Source organism: Saccopteryx leptura, chromosome 13 (genome assembly GCF_036850995.1).
Source record: "Saccopteryx leptura isolate mSacLep1 chromosome 13, mSacLep1_pri_phased_curated, whole genome shotgun sequence".
NCBI lineage: Eukaryota > Metazoa > Chordata > Mammalia > Chiroptera > Emballonuridae > Saccopteryx > Saccopteryx leptura.
The window spans coordinates 23820281-23840573 of record NC_089515.1 but is presented as its reverse complement, the minus strand read 5'-3'; the positions used below and the strand labels follow the sequence as shown (position 1 = coordinate 23840573).

Here is a 20293-nt window from a genome sequence, read left to right as displayed (position 1 = left end):
CTACACTGCCTGTGTTTATGCGGCACAGGGGTAACGTAGATGAGTGTCTACGAAGCTATATGGGTACACGTGGTGCTGCTGCAGAGCTGTCTGTCCAGGTGTGGCTACGAGCAGTTTGTGTGGATGTTACTTGTGACTGTATGAACAATTTAGACACGGAACAGTCTACATGTGGCTGCACAGGTGGAATTATGCACGTGTACCCAGGAATGGGGACTGTGCACGGGTGGGGGCTTTGCCGGCTGCATGTGTCCATGTGGCTGTGGAGACAGAGTTGTCTCAGGGGCTCAGTGTGTGATGGTGCTTGGAGCAGATGTCCGAGGAGACGGGGAGGTCCAAGCCTTCCTCTCTGCTGCTTTTTCCAAGCCAGTGTCCTGCTATCCTCTGCTGCCAAGGCTCCCCCCAAAATGCTGTCCCACCTCTCCTAGCTCTAGGGTGTTGCTGCTCTACATTCCACCTGTTCTTGCCATTTCCACACCTCGGCCCTCTGTCCTGTGCCAACCTAGGGTCCACTCCACACTCCATCCTCAGGGCAAGCTGGCTCCTCACGGCCACAGGCCACAGGCCACCCCACAGTCCAGGCTTCCTGCTGCTTCGGGCTTGGGGGCAGACACCAAGCACAGTATTATAATTGTTCAAAAACAAGCTTTGGGGTTGGGGGTGCAAGTCCCAGGGCACCCCTGCCATTCTAGATAGGTCGGTGTTTGTCACACACCCTCTCAGCTGTACCGTCACTGCCTGGAGCATACGGGGTGTGTTCTCCTTGACACAGGGGAAACTGGCCGCTCACAACCTGAGGGCTCTGGAAATGTCTAGGGTTCAGTTCACAGACCCCTACACCCTAGGTCCCCAGCTCCTGGATGTGGGAAAGGCCCTGAACCTGCAAATGCCTTGGTTCTCCACCAGCCTTTGCCGCAGACCACGGGCCTCCCTGGCACCTCCCCCGGCCCCAATAGCTAGTGTGGAGATGTGGGAGGCTCCTGGTGGGCCGACCCCACCATCAGAGGAAGCAGGCTGGGTCTGGCTCTGGCTTCCTTTCTAGTTTCCTGGGCGCTGGCTGAAGGAGGCGGGTTGTGGGCCGGTCCTTTTTCCCACTCTGTCCCTAAGCAGTGCTGGAGCAGCGCTTTGGCCCAGGGAGCACCTTCTCGGAGGAGGAAGGCAATGAAGCAGAGAGAGAGGTGTGAGTGCATGAGAGTGTGTGTGTGTGTGTGTGTGTGTGTGTGAGAGAGAGAGAGAGAGAGAGAGAGAGAGTATGTGAGTGTGTGTGTGTGTGTGTGAGAGAGAGAGAGAGAGAGAGAGAGAGAGTGTGTGTGTGCGAGTGTGTGTGTAACGGCCCATGAAGAGATTCAGAAACACTCATTTTTCTTAATCTGCAGTTCCCAGGGCAAATGTGGCCTTTTGTTGAGTCCAACTTCCCTAACAACTGTGCCTTAGGCCCCATGACCCCCACCCCAGGACGTTGACAGAAGCCAGAGCCACCTGCAAGTGTCATCCCAGCTCCCAAAGCTGTCCCCACACCCTCCCCCCGAAGCGGCAGGAGGCGAGAGAAGTCAGGCCAGTGGGTCTGGGTGGGGCGGCCACAGGGCAGAGCCCGGAGAAGAGCGGTTAGTGAGAGAGAGGAGGAGGCGGCAGCTGTGAGTGAGGAGAAGCGGCTCCCGGTCACCTCGGCTGTGCTGCCTGTTGACCATCCCGCCCAGGGTCCACCGGCGATCCAGGCGCCGCAGGTGGGCCTTGCGTCTCTTGGACACTGGTGTGGGAGATGACGATGGGACACGCGGCCAACAGGAACCGGCGGAGAGAATGGAGATGAGGTGAGATGGGATGGGCAGGAGAGGGGTGGAGAGAGGGAAGGCTCACGCTCCTGGCTCGGCGACGCACACCTGCTGGGTGGGGGCAGACCTGAGGAGTGACATCATTGGCATGTGGGAAGAAATCCAGTCAAAACCAGAGGTTATGCCCTTGAGCCAAGGACGGGCATTTAGAAGTCCAGTTCCTGGGAGGTGAAGAGGGTCCTTGGCTCTGGCAAGTGCAAGGATGCCCTTCTGCTGCAGCCCCAGAGAGGCCACTGCTCTCGCCATTGCCGGGCAGTGCCGGCTCCCGGGGTGGTCTGGGGTCCCATCACACCGGGGCTCATAGCCCCACCGCTAACTCACCAAGTCCTGCTTGTGACCCTGCGACCACGAGCCAGGCTGTGTGTGTGAGAATACACACACGTTCAAGAGAGACCTGGGGTCCCTTCCTCGCGGGGCTCATAGCTCTTACTGCTCTGCGTTCATCTCTGCTTTCACTGTCATCGCCACCGGACCACGTCTGCTCACAGCACAGACTGAGCCTGGCATGCCCAGGGCCCCGCACAAGGCCGAGCACGTGGCCGACCCTAAGAAATGGTGCCGAGTGAAGTGCACACACGGGGGGAGGCCACGGCATGCCCAGGGCCCCGCACAAGGCCGAGCACGTGGCCGACCCTAAGAAATGGTGCCGAGTGAAGTGCACACACGGGGGGGGGGGGGGTGGCCACGGGCCGTGGCTCTGCTGCTTCTCCGCATGTTATCCATTTGAATTCCTGATGACAAGAGCTGCCTCCCCGGCCCCTCACTGCTCCAGACCCCTTCTGGGCAGACCACCCCACCTAGGGCAGCGTCCTACACTGGTCGTCTGGCTGCTTTGCCCAGCTCCAGATGCCCCTGCCTTCCCACGGGACACCAGGTGGTAAAGACACCAGACCAGTGGAGACCAGGACTCCAGGGTGCCGAGGAGCCCCCATCTCTCCACTGCGGGAGGACAGTGCTAGGCTGCCCGCGTCTTGGGACGGGAGGCTTGCAATTTGGGTCACAGCAAATCTGTCTGGACATACCTGAGCCAAATACCATCAAAGCTTCTTGGGAAGTATTTGCTTTCCTGGAAGGAGGACAGTGGCCTGTTGGACCTGCTTCTTGTAAGCAGGAGGCCCGAACAAAAGGTTAGGAGGTGTGGATTCAGTCCAGGCCCCACGGCCAGGTCTCGATGTCACCCTGCGCGGGCTGCTGTCCCGCTCTAAGCCTCTGTTTCCTCATCTGTCACTGGGGCTGACGCCACCTGCCCTGATGTGAAACAAGGCAAGGGCCTGAATGGCTCTGTAGCTGCCCACAGGTTGCTGCGTGTTGCACATGCGCACACACCCCCCTCCCGAATGCAGAACCTGCAATTGGCTTCCCGATTCTTCATTAAGGTCAAAATCTACAACCTGCTACTGCTTGTTCTGTGCCAAGCACTGCTCTCTCATCCAACCAGGCTGGCATCTGTGCCCACACCTCTCGGGCTCTTCCCTCGCTGGACTTCTCTGCCCGCCCTGTGTCCTGCTCCTCCATCATCTGCCACATCTCCGCTCTGGCATTCTCAGCACAGCCTTTCCAGGAGGGGCTCTGAGCCCCTACCCCCACCCCGAGATTCTTACAAGCAAAATGCTCCATGGAGATGCGTGTGGCCCAGTGGTGAGGACCACGGGGCAAAGGAGGACAGCCAGGGCTGAAGCCTCAGGGCGACAAGCACGTAGCTGACCACCTCGAAGCCTCGGCTCCGGAATCGGGAAACTGGGGATACCCACAGCGGGTGCCCAGGGCGGTGGGGAGGGCATGGGAAGCCCCAGCTGAACACCAGGAGTGAGCCAACGCCTCAGTACACTCGAGGCACCGTTATTTCCGAGAGGCCTGGGACGCCCCCTCCCCTCCGAATGGGGGACTGGGTCAGAGTTGAGGCCTGGTGGTTGCCAACAACCTGGACCAGACCCAGACCAGGGGCCACGACCCTCCGTCGCTGCTGAAGTATCATGGAAGCAGGGGGGAAAGGGGCGCAGGTTCCGTCCCTGGGCTTAGGAGACAGCCAGGAGAAACTGAGCCCCTGGCCTGGACACGGGAGCCCGTCCTGGCGGGGCCTAGTCCCTGCAAACCTGCCCCAGGGGCTCACACATTGCTGGGACTGCAGAAAGTCTTTCAGGAGGAGGGTGGGGTTCCAACTGCCTGTCGAGTAATGCGCACTCAAGGGAAGGATGAGTAAGGAGCTGGCGCTGGGCGGGCTGCTTATTTTGGCCTGAGCGAAGGGGCGGGGGCAGCAGGGAGGTAGCCCTGGAGGTGGCCCGAGCCCCAGGTGGCAGGCCTCCATCCCCCTGGCTCTCAGACATGCCCATTTGGACGGTCCCCACTGACTGTCAGAGCAAGAGTTCCTGGTGCCAGGACACGGGAGGTTTGGAAGTCATTAGGAGCAGGCAGCGGGAACTAGGGGCTCCTCGTACTCGCCGGGCTCTGGCAGCCTGCTCTGGGGAATACCTGAGTCCACAGACAGCTCTCCAGTCCAGGGCTGGCCTGGGGGCAGGCTCTGTGAAACGCAACGAGGAAGACCCAGAAACACCACACACCGCACCAGAGTTCATCGGAGAGGCTGCCGGTGCATGGGCCGGAGCTACCCCTGGGTGCCTGCCAACACTGAGAAATGACTCTCAGACCTTCCCTCTGCGCCTGCGCCCTCAGCTAGACGAACAGACACTGGAGCAGAGGCCTCTGAGCAGAACACACTGTGTGCACAAAGCCCCTGGGGATGCCCCCGCGCAGGGAGCACAGTGTGGGGCAGGGACAGGCGGAGGCAGGTCTCTGCGGGGTCTCCAGAAGAGCGCAGGGCTTGTGGGGGAAGACGGAGCTTCAGGGCTCTAGCCCCAAGGCTATTCTTCCCAGTCTCTGCCCCAAAGGTGCCAAACCCTGCGATCCACACCGCAAAGGAGTTTCCCCTCTAACTTGATCCCCACATGGGCCCGGCACAGCCAGGCCTGGGATGGGAGGTGAGCTAGTCGGATTGAGAGAAGAGTGGGAAAGCCGCCTCTAGGAGGAGCTGGGCTCAGTCCTGGGCCAGGGATGGGGTAGGCACCAGTCTCCAGGGACCCCAGAGGCAGCCAGCCCCCCACAACCTGTAGGTCCTTACCTTCCCCGGTCTTGGAGGTGTTGATTTCTGAGTCGTCCCGAGTACCATTCTGGGCCTCCAGGTAGGTGGCAGGGACCCAGCCCTGCTCCTCAGAGGTGCTTACAAACCACCAGCCTGCAGAGGGGACAAGAGAGAGAAGGGCCATGAGAACCCACAGGGGTGGCAGAAGTGGGGTGGGGTGGGGGCCTGGATGAGAAGGGGAAGGCCCAGAGCCAGACGCCAGGGAGCCTGGCAAATGCCTGGCCCACGTCCTACCTCGAGGAGCCCGCACCTGGCTAAGGAAGGGCACCAGCGGGCTCCCTGAGAACCGGGCCCGATGGGTTGCAATGCACCCTTCCACAAATGTTTGATGAAACTAACTTAAAAGTTGAAACACTAATATGCCCAATGTGTGACGGTGACCTTGCAGGAAAGGCCATGCACAGAGACCGTCTAGTCTGTAGATCAGGACCACTAGTGTGGCTGCTTTCTCTGCTTCAAAGGTATTCAGGCATCACTGCCTCATGGACACTAACGGTCACCATTCCCCTTTCCCTATCACGGGTCAGTGGTATGTCCACATCTGTGCTACTACAGCTGCCCTTAACTGTGTTGACACTTCACAGTTAAGTGGGCACAGCACCCTTGAGTGACCCTTGACGGCCATGGCCAAATGCCATGAAGGGTTCATTCATTTTCTTGCTTTGTCTGTTGGTTCATTCACTCATCATTCAAACAAACACTGACTAAGCAAAGTACACTGAGTACCCAGGTCTTGGAAGTCTGCCAAATGTCTTCATCCCCTCCTAGAAGGTCCTCTTCGCAGGATCCGGTCTTCTGATCCTTCTCTGTCCTCAAAGCAGCCACCAGTTCTGCCCACGACAGAGTTCACCAACTTAAATTGGCACTATTCCCTGTCCAGAGACCCAGGGCTTCACCTGGGCAGTACTGAGGCCCGGTCACTGCCCACAGCAGCGAGTGGCCACCCAAGGAGGGGGCACACTGGACTTCCCAGGTGTTCCCTGCTGGGCTTAGCACTGGGAGATGGAGGAGCTGCCCAAGTACACGGTGACAACGCAGAGGGACAGAGGCAAGTACTCCCACCACTGCACGGGACTGAGAACCCAGTGTCGTCACCCGGGTCTTCAACTAGGTCCTCACCGCCCTGAGCGACAGGCCTGGGCTAGCAAATAGCCTGTGACCTAGTCCTAAATGCCCCCTGCGCCCACCCTTTCTGGGGAGTTCCACAACTCAGCAGCTCTGCCCCGCCCGTGAAACGTGGTAACACCTATATGACACCGTAATGAGGGACACATGTCATTATGTGTCTGTTCATAACCACAGAATGTATCGCACCAAGCGAACCCTCAGGTAAACCTACCCTGGGTGGTTAGGCTGTGCCAGTATATGCTCATCAATAGTGACGATGTGGCACCCTGATGGGGCTATGGACACCGGGGAGTCACGCATGTGTGAGGACATACGCCTCTGCACCTTACGCCCTACAAAAACAAAGTCTTAAGAAGAAAAGAAAAAGAAATCCCTCAATGAAGAGTTTGGACTCTGGAGCCCAGGCCTATTTGGCACAGGGGCCTTAGCTAGGTGCCTACTCCTCTGGAACCAGGGGGAGGGAGATGCCTTCCTTCCCCCCTCTGCCAGCTTCAGGTCAATTTCCTTGTCTCTCCTCCAGGCGGGATGGGTGGGGGGCACCTTCACTATACAAACTGCCACTTGCACATTCTGGGCGTACCACCGAAGGGGCCACCGACCGGCTGCCTGATTAGCATCGCCACACTCCCTGAGCCCAGGCTGTGGCTCATACAATCTCTGAAGACGCCGGAAAGCATGGACTTGGAGGGCTCTTTGCCTGGTACTTTCTCCGCCCTTCTCTCAGCCTCTGGGGGAGTACTTTCAGGAACCCCAACAGGTTCTGTCAAGAAGCACCAGCCCCGGGTGTTCTTCTACAGAGGCAAGTGGAAGCCACAGAACAGGGACCCCCACCTCAGAGGGCTTCCCCCGGTGGCTCTGCCTCCTTGACCACAGGATAGAGCACACCTGGCCTGTCATCTCCCTGAATACTGTAATGGTTCAGGGGCTTTTCCAGGAACTGATAGGTCCCACATTAACCAGGAATCGCAGGGGTGTGTGGGAAGAGATGGCCCAAGAGTTAAGTCAAACAGAAGCAGCAAATTCAGAGGTGGAGAAAGTCAGTTCTGATTAATATCATTTGAGCTCTGGGTTCCAGGTAGCCATCAACTAGAATACCCTGTTGGACTTCCTAATTACAATGAGCCAAAGATCTTCCTGTGCTGTTTAACTTAGCCAAGGCAGGTTTTAATCACTGGAACTAAGATGGTCCTAATTAATGCCATCCCTACCCAGCAATCACCAAGGTTCACGACTGAAGGTCCGCCATTGTGAGTCAAGTCCACTAGGCAACCGCTACCACAGACCTCAGCGGATGAGGATGGAGCCCCCAGGGTAAGCAGTCCTTGCTCAAATTCCCACTCCCAGGACCATCTGGGGAACTGCCTCCTGACTCCAAAGGTCTCACAATCCCAGGATCAGGCCCCTTCCCTGCTGGTGGCATTATCCGCTCTCCCCCTTACTTCACCCTCTCGTGTACATTCTGTTCCCTGCCATCCCCCAGGAGCCAGGAATCTGGGGTGGAGGGTCGGATCTGAACTTGTCGGCAGGACCTGACGGGCCCTCCTCCACCTCTGCCGCACACGCCTGGCTTGCAGGAGGTGCCAGGCAGGGACTTGCTAAGGGGCCAAATGGGCAGCTGAGGTGCCTAGTGGATCGGGCAGCACGATGCTCTGCGCCTCCCACTGCCTGTGTGCCCCGTGCATGGCCAGGGCTCTCCGAGTCCTCTCCACCTCAAAATCTTTGCTGCACCAGGCGCTTCTGGGGAGCGTGGGCCACATTATCAGCTGACCGTGAGCATCTCCCCACCCCAGGGCAGCACCCTGGGATCCTATTCTCCTGCTGACCCTCATCATCCTCAAGGCCTGATGGTCCCGGCCAACCTTGCTGAGAACACTGGCCTGGGCTTCTTCCACTCCAGCCCTAAAATGTTCTGAGCTAGGCTGTGTGGCTTTAAGTCTCAGGTCACTCCTGTGTCAGGCCCTGCAGAGAAGAACTTGCTGGCTTGGCTCTGGGCACCTTCACTGAGCAGAAATGGACAGGCGCAAACACTGCCCAGGTGGGCATGAGTGAACATGGGCAGAGGCGCCCACCCAACTCCATGCATACTTCCCGGAAGCCCTGGCATGCGTCACAGAGTTGGGCTCCTGTGGGAGGCTCCCTGGGGCTGAGCGCACCCACAGCTGCTGACAGGCCTGTCCTAGACGCCAGCCGCTCAGAGGTCAATTGCTGCAACCAGGGCTTCCGAGTCAAGTCACTGCTGCTCCAGCAGCAAGGAGCAAAAGAGCCTGAACCCCTGGGCGTGGCCCAGCTGCCTGAGAGCACTCAGGTGTCAGCCAACCCCGGGGGCTCCTGGCTCCCTCTCCCCCGTGGAGACTAAGAGTGTATGGGTGAGTGGGGGGTGGGGGGTGGGCAAGGCTATGTATTTCTGAGGACACGGGAGGTGGACATCCATGCACATATCTATGTACACCTGGAACAAAGGTGTGTCTGTGCGTTTATCACACATAATGGTGACTGCGGTCAGACCTAGGAAGAGCACTTGGTACCAGGCACAAATTTTACATACATGACTGTATTTCATCTTCAAGAACATTATGAAATAAGTGTGACTATCATCATCATCCCCACTTTACAGATGAGGAAACTGAGGCAGAACTAGATGACAACTGGGAAGAGACAGAGCTGGACTTCAAAGCCAGGCACTCAGACTCCAGGACCCACGTTCCCAACCATCACAGAAATGAACACGGTCCTATCTGCTGCGTGCAGGAGGGCGGAGGTGGCTCCCTGAGAGCACGTGTCCTTGAAGATTGGTGCTTTATGTACGGACCTGTCTGTGAGTGGGCGTGTCCACACTGCTGGGCACGTCTGTACACTGTGTCTGTACACTGTGCGCAGTCATGCGGGGCCGGGCAACCTGAGTGTCCGCGTGTATGGGCGAGGGTCCTCTGGGGTGGAGGGTAATAGTTAAAGGTCTGAGGGGAGAACACTTCAAATTCAGGTCCTGGCTTGCTACTTCCTAGTTGTGTGACCATGGATAAACCACTAAGCCTCTCTGAGCCTCCATGTCCCCTCTCAGATAGGGAGTTCTAATGAAGCCTACCTCCCTAGGTTGTTGAAGTGACTAAGTGAGATATAAGCAGCTCAGCACAGAGGAGGAGCTCAAAAGCCTTGCACGTGGTGGTGGTTTGGTATTCTCCTAGAAGAGTCAGCACCCAAGGGTGGCCAGGAGGCCTCTGCGCCTGAGGACTGTACCAGGAGTCCTAGCAAGGCTTGGTGAACTGACCGGGTGTGTGTGTGTGTGTCTCTGACCCGGGGTGTGTGTGTGTGTGTGTGTGTGTGTGTGTCTGCGTCTACGCACACACCCATGCACTCCCTATGGAGTATGGGGGCTGCCTTCAAGGGCTCCAGAAGAATAGAAAGCACTATCTTTGCCACTTGGCCTGCTCTTTCCTCCGTTGACATGATAGCAAAGCATGGTGGGAAATGGTGCCAAAAGGAAGTTGTCTCTGGGATTTTCCTCCTTGCCTAACATGTCTCAGAGCCATCCTCAAGCTAGCTCCTGTTCTTCCGCTCACATACGGTAGTTACCCTGGACATCGGTCCTGCAGCCTCCCCTCTCCTGTCCTAACCTCTTCCAGGAAGCCCTTCCGAACTGACCTCCAAATCCCCAAAGTGTCTGGACAGTCAACCCCAGGGCTCACAGCAGCTCGTGCACTCTACAAATCAGTCCACGTCTGCTTTGTCTCTGGGCAGAAGCGAGCTTGCAGAAAGCAGCCCAGCAGGAGAGGAGCCTGAGGCACAGAGCCCAGGTTCTGGAGACAAAGACCTGAATCTGAATCCCGACCCTGCCACTTCCATGCTGTGCCCTCTGGAAAGTGACTTAACCTTTTTGGTCTGTAAGATGGGAAGACCGCCTTCTACCTTGCAGGCTGGCGTGAGGATCGGACGGGATAAAGAACACAGCAGGCACCCACTGAAGGAAAGCCATGTGCTTTGCTGCATGAAGGACTCAAGTCATAGGATGGGGGAGGGTGGGTGGCTAGGTGGCCATCACTCATGGATGCTCAGGGACCAGTCCGAGCCAGGCTTGCACTTTTCATGTCCCCAGGAAGATGGGTCCAAACTCCAACCTGGCCTCTGCCAGCCTTCCTCCTCCGTCCTGTCAACCTCCCTTCTTGGGAAAGGAAACTTCACGAGGTTTTGCTGAAGGAGTTGAGCTTAGAGCTGCGGAGTGGCCCTGCCTGTGCCCAGACAGGCGGCTGCTCCCCAACTGGCCACCAGACTGGCCTCCTCCTGAGCCGTCGCCTGGTTTCTAGGTGGAAGGGAAGCGTGTTCTTTTTGGGGGTTGGGGGACATGGTAGAGCAGAATGGTGAGGAACCCTCAAGGGGCTGAAGCGGCTGGGAGACCCCTCAGCACAAGCCCGCACCTGGTAGCCGTGCCCAACAGGTCTTCCTACCTGGACAGCCTTTACGCTGACATGCCCCCTTCAGACAGGGCAGGCGAGGGGCTACCATGTTCACCCGTTTGAAGGGGAACCACTGTAAGGAAACCCTGAGAGAGGAGCCACACATGCTAGACGAGCAGGAGAAACCTTCACTGTGGGGGCTAGGCCTGGTATTTGGGGCTAGGCCCCCCAGACTGGGGGAATCATCTGGGAGAATCCCAAACTGGCCAACCCACTGAAAGCTGCCTCGCTCTGGCTTCCTCTCCTGTGTCTCCACGGAGCCAGAGAAGAAGGTCATCCTGCCAGGCTGGCTGACAGGCCAGGGCCGGCCCTTTCCAAAAGGCAGAGGCCCAGAAAGAACAGCAACGTCACCTGTCACAGCAGCCAGCCCTGCTCGCTAGGCCTCAGTAAGAACCCACTTCACAATGGCCCAGGGGCCCAGGGAAGGAGGCAGCAACACTGAGGTGGCCTGCCCAGCACTCCCAGCTCGGGGCAGGGAAGGGGGCCTCCGTCCCAGGTGGGGAGAAGAGGCCCCCGAGCCCCGAGAGAGGAAAGCTCAGGCCCAGGAGCCAGACCTCTGTTTCTTTCTTTTCTTTTTTTTTTTTTTTGTATTTTTCTGAAGCTGGAAATGGGGAGGCAGTCAGACAGACTCCCGCATGCGCCTGACTGGGATCCACCTGGCATGCCCACCAGGGGGCGATGCTCTGCCCATCCGGGGCGTCGCTCTCTGGCGACTAGAGCCATTCTAGCGCCTGGGGCAGAGGCCAAGGAGCTATCCCCAGCGCCCAGGGCCATCTTTTGCTCCAATGGAGCCTCGGCTGCGGGAGGGGAAATGAGAGACAGAGAAGAAGGAGAGGGGGAGGGGTGGAGAAGCAGATGGGTGCCTCTCCTGTGTGCCCTGGCCGGGAATTGAACCCAGGACTTCCGCACGCCAGGCCGACGCTCTACCACTGAACCAACCGGCCAGGGTCCAGATCTCTCTTTCTAGGCTGAGCATAACCTTCGGTTTTCTGGCCAATGTCAAAGCCCTCCCAAACTGACTCTAGTTTGGACTTCCCAAAGCTGGCACTGGAGGAGGTGTGGGAAGGGTAGAAACAGAGAGAGAGGGTGAGAGAGAGAGAGAGAGAGAGAGAGAAAGAGAGAGAGAGAAGAAGGGAGGGAGAGAGGGAAGGAAGGAGAAAGAGAGAGAGAGAGAGAAGGAGAGAGGGAGAGAGAAAGGGAGGGAGGAAGGGAGAGAGAGAAAAGAAGGGAGGGAGAAAGGGAGGGAGGGACAGAGAGAGAGAAAGAGAGAGAGAGAGAGAGAGAATGAATGAGCTGTGAGAGGGGTTGAAAGAGGGAGGGGCTGGTGGCCTTGGTCTCTCTAGGAGGGGCCCGAGTCTGGCCGAGAGTGGCAGGAAGTGATAGGCACTCAAAGGCCATTGCTGTCCCTAGGGTGACCAGGCCACAATGGCCTCCTTAATGAGAGAGGATAATGAGCTCATTAGGGCCAGAGGAGACCAGCTGCACACAGTTAGGATGTCAATAAAGCCTTCTGAGGTCACAACTCAGCCTAGGGTAAAAAAGCTGATAGGGGAGGGGGACTTTGCCCCTCTTCTCCCTCCGAAGCCCCCCACTTCATCCTCTGAGTGCTGTCCTTCATGAAGCCTTCCCTGACTCCCTCCACCCTCTGGTCCTGCCCCCCCAGGATTCAGCCCACGGGGACCTCTTAGCCCAGGGGTCCCCAAACTTTTTACACAGGGGGCCACTGTCCCTCAGACTGTTGGAGGGCCGGACTATAAAAAAAACTATGAACAAATCCCTATGTACACTGCACATATCTTATTTTAAAGTAAAAAAACAAAATGGGAACAAGTACAATATTTAAAATAAAGAACAAGTAAATTTAAATCAACAAACTGACCAGTATTTCAATGGGAACTATGCTCCTCTCACTGACCACCAATGAAAGAGGTGCCCCTTCCAGAAGTGCAGCGGGGGCCGGATAAATGGCCTCGGGGGGCCGCATGCGGCCCGCGGGCCGTAGTTTGGGGACCCCTGGCTTAGCTCCTCCTCCAAGACAGACCTCAGTTCTGATCCTGGCTTCACCACATTCTAGCCGGGTGGCCTGCAGCTGGTCACCGGCCCCCCTCGAGCCTCCCCATCCCAGGACAGTATGATCTGCCTACAGAGCTGCCCAGCATCAGGGACATGAGGTGTTCTCAATAACTGAGGACTTCCTGAGCACCTGGTATATGCCAGGCACTGCGCCAGGCAAGGGGACACTGCAGAGAACGCCGCAGCAGGGCTCGGGCGCTTCTTCCTGCCCCCCTGCAGGGCGCACGGGAAGGGTGTGATCACGACCTGTGCCCTGGCACCGAGGTCAGCAGGGGCGAGCGCTGCTGCCACAGCCCTCGGTGCCGATCCAGAGGGCCTCGGGCAGGAGGGGAGTCAGAGTCTGGAGTCTGGGAGAACCCAGCAGCCACCAGGCGACTTCCCAGACTCGCCCTTTCTTTCCCTCCAGGTCCTCCTGCATGTGGCATAACTCCAGTTAACAGAGAGCGGGGCTCTGAGGGGTGCTGTGACACGCCCTGGCCTCCGGGCGGGCAGGGCGGGAGATGGAGCTGGGACAGTGGAGGCCCAGCCCCTGGCCTCAAACACCTGCCTCCACTCATGAGGTACAAGCCGCCCTGGCTCGGGCTGGACCCCTTTGGGAGGCGCTTGTCCAGGCATTCCCACGTTCTTCCCTGGAGCAGTTTTCTGGAGAGGATGGGGTGAGGAATTGTGAGCACCAAAGGGCAAAGGTGGGGAGATGCTGAGAGGGAGAAGGGGCTGACAGGGGCCTGGCCAGGGCATGCCACCAGTGCTGCTCACCTGGCCACACCACCCACCTGGCACGAGGCGGGGCCTAAGGAACTGCTTCTGCCCTGGCCCCAGCCAGACCTCCTTCCCATGACCTTAGGACAGATCTAAGGCTTCTGCCCGAGAGGGCCCAGAGGCCTGGAAACACACGCTGCCCATGGCATGCTGTGCCTTTAAGAACAACGAAAGGCGGCCCACCCGCGGCCAGGCCTCCCCTGGTCAGAAGGCTGTCACCGAACCTCTTGCCAAGACATACTCCAGCTCACAGCACGCGGCCTCCACAGTCCAAAGCAAACAGTGGGTGAGAGGGCCCCCAGCCTCTCCTGAACACACCCGCAGTCCCTGCCATCCTGCCTGACCCCTTCTTCCGCTCCCCCCATCCCTCTCTGTTGCTCACAGCCTCCCCACCTCCCAGACGGGGCTCTCAGGCCACCAGGGCCCCAGAACCTTCCCTGGGCGCCTGAGGCCTGGATTCCAAGACCATTAGCACAGGCTGCTACGTCACAGTTTGGAAGGCTCCGTGGAGTCCATGGCAAGATGACAGCAAGAACTGGGCCGTTGCCACCCTTCCCCCAACCCCGTCTCAGCCTGTCCACCTCACTGGACAGGCCTAGTGCTGGGTCTGGGCATGCTGAGGCCATGCGTGAAGCACCCAGGAGAAGGCCAGGCTAATGAGCATTTGCAGGCAGAGAGGGGGCATGTGACAGAGCCTGAAGCGAATCGTGGTTTTCAGCCAGGGTTCCAGAGCCGGATTGCCTGGGTTTAAGCTGCAGCTCTGCTACTTACTAGATGCACAAATTTGGGCAACTGCCTCGATTTCCTCACCTGTAAAATGGACCTGCAGTAGTAACTATATCTCATAGCATTATAAGGAGTAGAAAGTTAATCTAGGAACAGCACTCTGCACAGTGCCTGGTTCCTCTCAAGGCACACCAAAGAGCTATTATTATTAAAGTCTAAGTGCTCACCGTGGTTATTTTAAAGATGGGGCTAGGACTTCAGTGCCCCTCAATGACTGGTGCCAGGGCTGGACAAGGGGGTCTGAGGTGCCTGCAGTCTCAGGGAGACAGCGCCTCTTGGTGTCACTGTCATCTGGCCTTGACCTTGGAAAGTCTCCACTGAAAACAGTGGGTCTCGTTCTGTGCCTGCCACGGGTGGGGAGCAGGGGCAGGATGGAGTCGACAATACGAGGTGGCACGGGGCCTGCCCAGGAACGGCAGGTAGGGTGACCCAGACAGCCCCGTGCCACAGTCACAGAGATGGAAATGAGTCGTCAGGGAAGGGTTCTTAGAGGAGAGGAGACCCGAGTTGAACCTTAGGTCAAATCCAAAGGAGAAGGGAGGGGAGAGGGCAATTGGGGGGAGGAACAGGACAGGCAGAATGGGGGGAGTACTGTGGCCCAGCGCAGGGATGCTCACAATGCCGCGTGGTGGGGGGCGCTCCCCTTCAAGGTCACGGTCCTCCACCTACCCCCTCCTACAGCAGAGCCACAGATCCCTTCACAGAAGGTGGCTCAGGAGGGAGAGAAGACGCAAAATGGTCTTCTCAAGCAGGACCGTAAAGGCTCCAGATGTGAGACGTGGCGACAGGTTCAGGCACAGGAACACAGACGGGGGTGACGGGACGCAGGTGATCAGTCCTTGTGAAGGAAGCGCAGAGACCAGGAGGTGAGACCCTCTAAGAATCACATCAGGAAGCGTCAAGTCTCGTAAGCGGACCCCTGAAGAAATGCTCAGGGTAACAGGCATGTCTCCTGATGTGCTGGGCAAGAGGAAGAGTGAGAAAGAGGAAGGTCGGAAGACACAGAGGGAGCTGCGCTGTGAGGCCGGCTCCCGGGTGGGGGTCTGCCGGACTCCTGTCCGTGGCGGGGGGCTCTCGCTCAGAAGAGGGCTGGGCAGACTGGAAGGCGGTGCCTGGCAGGGTGGCAGCAAACAGACCCAGGGCAGAGGCGGAGGGAGCGTTGGTGGGACCCCTCCACGAGCTCCCATCAGCTGGCCGTGAGAAAAGGTCTGGGGAGCAGCTGACAAGAGCCTGCCAGGCTACCATGAGAAGTCCTGGGAGACACAGATATGGAGCAAGGCCAGAGGACACAGAACGGGCAACGGTCCTGACTTTCAGAGAAAGAGGAAGGTGAATTCCAGAGTAGAGACCAGCCACCTCAAGCCTGGTTCTGATCAAGGGACATGCGGGCTCCCCGAGGGATGGTGAGAGAGCCGGGAAAGCAGCTGGCTACCGAGGCAGTACTGGACGGGAAGTCTCCCAGGAAGGAAGGGGCCAGGCCACGCTGGATGCTGATAAGGAGTGAGCTGCTGCTGGCAGGTCTGGAACGTGTGTCATGGCTGAGCTGTCCAGGCCTTGGGCTCTCATGATCCCCCTGGGGCCGCTCTGACAGAGTCACAGCCGATGGCTGGCCACCTCCAAACAGGGTGTGACCATTCACTGGTTACAGCCTAGAGCAGGCGTTCTACTGGGGGCTCAGCCTGTTGGATGTTTTCATCGGTCCCAGGATAGGGACAGAGGTGCCGTGGGGTGGTGCCATCTCATTTAGCAAAAACGGTGCCAGGATCAGGAGCCAAAAAAGAAGGTCTGAACAGATGGTAATGACAGATCAAATCTAACAATGAGAAGTTGTAAATAGAGACGAAAGGACGTGGCTTAGTACAGTGACCTTTTATAATTTGCTGTCCGAACTTTTTGGAATAAATGGGGAGGATTGCCAAAATACCAGGTGCCAACTGGGCATGTCCTGGGCAATCAGGTTGGCTGGATCACCGTATTTGGCAGCACGGGTGAGAAGGTTCCTGGCGTTTGGGGGACTGTAAGTCCAGTAAGTTGTCCCCAAGTCTATGAAGTCTTAGGCTGCTTCAGGACACACCGGGATTGGGTGACTTACCCAAGGTGCCAGGCTAAGAAGGGGCAGCACCAGGATTAGTGCCTCCGTCTAAGTCCCTTAAAAATTACTCCGGCTGTTCGGACTTTTGCTAAAAGAGGCCGGGAACGCATGCTCTCTCTTAGGTCCTCCCAATTTCAATCTGACAGATGAGCTGGGGAACCAGTCCTTTACCTGCTTCTCCTCTGTCCATCAGTGTCTCCAAAGCAGCCCCGATTCTCAGGAGAGTCACAGGAGTTCCCCCCCCCACCGAAAGCAGAAAGCTGACAGGTGATTTCAGGTGCCCTCTCCCACACCCTCTCGGAGCCCACGTGGCGGGGAGAGGCAGCGGCACCCCATCTAACAGTTTTCTGGCACAATATATTACCCAAGAACTTTGCCAGGAGAGAGTGACTGGTTCAGCATTTCTCAAACCTCAGATATTCCATACCATGCAGGACTTCTGCCGTATCCTTGAACTACGTACACTGTGGTCGGCGTAGTAAATACATATTTAAAACAATCCATCTTTTTTTTTTTTTAACGTCAAGAAAATAATTTGTTTAGGAAACTCCAGATTGCCACCATGAATAAACAGCTAGGACCAACCCTAAAATTATAGTGAACAAAAAAGCAATGTAGTCAGCTTGAGCTGTGCGGCAGAAGAGGCGACCCTGTAGGCTGCGCCCTCTTGGCTATGAAGGGAGATTTATTAGAGATAGCCAACCGTCACGCTGAGATAAATCAGAAGGCTTGGAAGGGAACCAAAATGGGACAAACTTTTCTCGCTGTGTGTAGCAGAAGTATTTAACACGGCTTCTCTGTACCATCTAAAACCACCCCGTGTACCGTGGTGTTGCATGGATGACATTTTTAGGAAACCGACTCTGGATGAGAATGATACTTGGCCATTAAGAATGGTTACATAAAGAGGCGGAAGTGTCCTAATTCGTGAGATGACAATATTAAACAGCACGTACTAACCACATTGTGACGAGAAATTGGAGACAAGAATAGAGAGTGCCCTTTAAAAAAAAAAAAAAGTTAAAAAAAAAAAAAAAGAATAGAGAATGCCCAGCAAGGTGTCTGGGGCCTTCAATGTCCAGTCTACACAAAAGAGCTGAGGGTACCTTCTGTAGGCGTGACTAGTCATTTGAAATATTCAGGATTTTAGTCTTTCTCTTTTAATTAGCTTAGTCTAGTGCTTAAGAAGTACACCTCTCAGCAGTAGAGCGTCGGCCTAGCGTGCGGAGGACCCGGGTTCGATTCCCGGCCAGGGCACACAGGAGAAGCGCCCATTTGCTTCTCCACCCCTCCGCCGCACTTTCCTCTCTGTCTCTCTCTTCCCCTCCCGCAGCCAAGGCTCCATTGGAGCAAAGATGGCCCAGGCGCTGGGGATGGCTCTGTGGCCTCTGCCTCAGGCGCTAGAGTGGCTCTGGTCGCAACATGGCGACGCCCCGGAGGGGCAGAGCATCACCCCCTGGTGGGCAGAGAGTCGCCCCCTGGTGGGCGTGCCGGGTGGATCCCGGTCGGGCGCATGCGGGAGTCTGTCTGACTGTCTCTCCCTGTTTCCAGTTTCAGAAAAATGAAAAAAAAAAAAAAAAAAAAAAAAAAGAAGTACACCTATATGAGTATGGTATCTTTTTTCCTGTTCCTTTCTTTGCTAAAAACAGAGTTCTTGGCCCCAGAATTAAGTTGCTTCCAATGGAAAGCCTTAGGCCGATAACCTTCCCCTCCCTTCCAGCTGAGTTCAGCCCTTCTTCAATTGGGGCAGAAGTAAAACGGGGGCAATTTCAACTTTAAAGACCATCTCCATAAACAAAATGAACCCACCCCACAATTTGTCCAGGGCATTCCTCCCCCTAAACCCTCCTTATTTAATTTCTGGGGAATTTTAAATAGAGGCCTTGCAAAATCCTGCACCGCCTGACGTCAACAGCCCTCTGACAGCGTGGATTCTTCCAGGCGGTGTGGGGAGCAGCCGCCACGACTGCTGGTGCTTTGCCAGGCTCCTTACCCAGCTGGAATTTGGGAGCCACTGGTGTCACCCTAGGAGTCTGTGGGAGAAGGAAGGCCACCCGGAATGTCCTGCTTGGGGTCCTGTAGCTGCAGTTCCCAAACTTCAGGCATTATAGGGTACCAGAGAGCCAATGAAGCTAGCCAAGTAGCACCTGTACTAGTGCTCTTATTTAAAAAAACAAAACAAAAACAAAAAACCTTAAATACTTAAGTATTTAAAAAAGTTTTCTTACGCTATCCTAGATGGAAACCCAGTATCGCTCGGCATAAACAGAAGATAACTAGAAAAATACATACAGTGAAGCCACAACACTATGGACCTCTGACATGGTATTACGGCAAATTCTAGCAAGAAACTAAGGCTGGAGCCAGATTTTCTCTGGGTCAAACTAACAAGCAACATCAGCAAGTGTTAACAACACAAAAGCCCCAGATGGAGGCCTTTCCTTGACTCAGCCTAGAGAGAAGGAGAACAGAGAGGAAATAACCTTCTCACAATGGGGGTCAAGGCTATTTAATGCTGTGCCCAACACACGTTTGTATGGCCCCCTCTCTAGGAAATGCTGATCTTGCAGAAGGAGCTTTGGGTTAACAATGCGCAGCCCTGGGGTTCAAGTTCAAGCTTCGAGGTCCTGCGCACACCACTTACCCTTCTGAAACTCAGTTTCTTCTGAACAATGGAAACAAAGCACCTGCCCTACTGGCCCCTGCAGTTACTCTGAGAGGGTCAATGGGGGAAATGCTTTGAAAAGTCTCCAGGTTAGCCTGACCAGGCGGTGGCGCAGTGGATAGAGCGTCGGACTGGGATGCAGATGACCCGGGTTCAGGACCCCGAGGTCGCCAGCTTGAGTGCGGGTTCATATGGTTTGAGGAAAAGCCCACCAGCTTGAACCCACGGTCACTGGCTCCAGCAAGGGGTTACTCGGTCTGCTGAAGGCCCGCGGTCAAGGCACATATGAGAAAGCAATCAATGAACAACTAAGGTGTTGCAATGCGCAATGAAAAACTAATGATTGATGCTTCTCATCTCTCTCCGTTCCTGTCTGTCTGTCCCTGTCTATCCCTCTGACTCACTCTCTGTCTCTGTAAAATAAATAAATAAATAAATAAAAAATTAAAAAAAAAAAAAAAGAAAAGTCTCCAGGTTGGAGGTAGAGGAAGCTGGCGGGGTTATTATTCTGAGTAATTTCAGGAACCTGCTGGACTCAGCTACCCTCCTGCATACAACTTACTGCCCAGACTGGATGGTAGCTCATCCCTGGGCCTTAGAGAAAAGAGAATGAATATGCCATGTGACAACTTTCAGTTAACCTTCCCAACATGTTGCCACATGGGATTCAAAATATCATCCCCATTTTATAGATACGGAAACTGAGGAACAAAATGGCCACTAACTGGCTATTCTGTGGGAAAGTAGGATTTGTACCAGCTTTTCACAGGGTCTGGGGGAAATGCCATCTACCCTGTTTTTGTGCACACCCAGCAGGGCTCAGAAGCCCCCAGGGGGGATTTACTCTTAGATCCATCATCGCACCAGGCCTCATCCTTCAAAGCCACCCCCACAGCTGGGGTTCTGCCCTCCCGCCCTTGCGCTGACCTGGCATCTTGGCCTTCGGTTTGGGTTAGCTGCTGCCCCCAGCTTGACCAGGGTCTCTTTGAGGACAACAGCCAAGTCTTGCTCATCTTGGCATCCCGTCGAGCCCCCTGCCTGGCTCGGTGTTTCAGACAAAGAAGAGGCTCAGTGAGCAGCCCTTGCGAGTGAAACGCACCGAGGATGAGCATAGATAGGCTCCCTCCTCCTTCCCTGGCCGTCTCTGTCCACCCCACTCCCTCCTGCCTCAGTACTGCAGAGCCCAGCTGCAGGGGTCAGTGTGAAGTCAGCACTGGGCATTCTCCTGACTCACCCTATGGCCCCAGGGCCCGGCCCTGCTAAGAATCCGGGCAGCTAGTCAGCCTCGGGCAGTATTCCCTCCTCCCTTCACCGGAAGGCAAGAGGTACCTCTGACTCACAGCTCACCTAGGGATCTGCACACAGGGACCTGAG

General features: G+C 56.3%; 1 protein-coding gene across 5 annotated transcripts in view; it reads right to left on the bottom strand.

The window, feature by feature from the left end:
- Positions 1–20293, bottom strand: part of SH3PXD2A (SH3 and PX domains 2A) — a 241501-nt gene that overhangs the window by 19505 nt on the left and 201703 nt on the right. For all 5 annotated transcript variants that reach the window (XM_066354520.1, XM_066354521.1, XM_066354525.1 and 2 more), the window contains 2 exons: positions 4948–5061; positions 1664–1747 (listed from right to left, as the gene is read on the bottom strand). In XM_066354520.1, coding sequence (XP_066210617.1) covers positions 1664–1747; positions 4948–5061 — 198 coding nt within the window. The remainder of the gene's footprint in view (positions 1–1663; positions 1748–4947; positions 5062–20293) is intronic.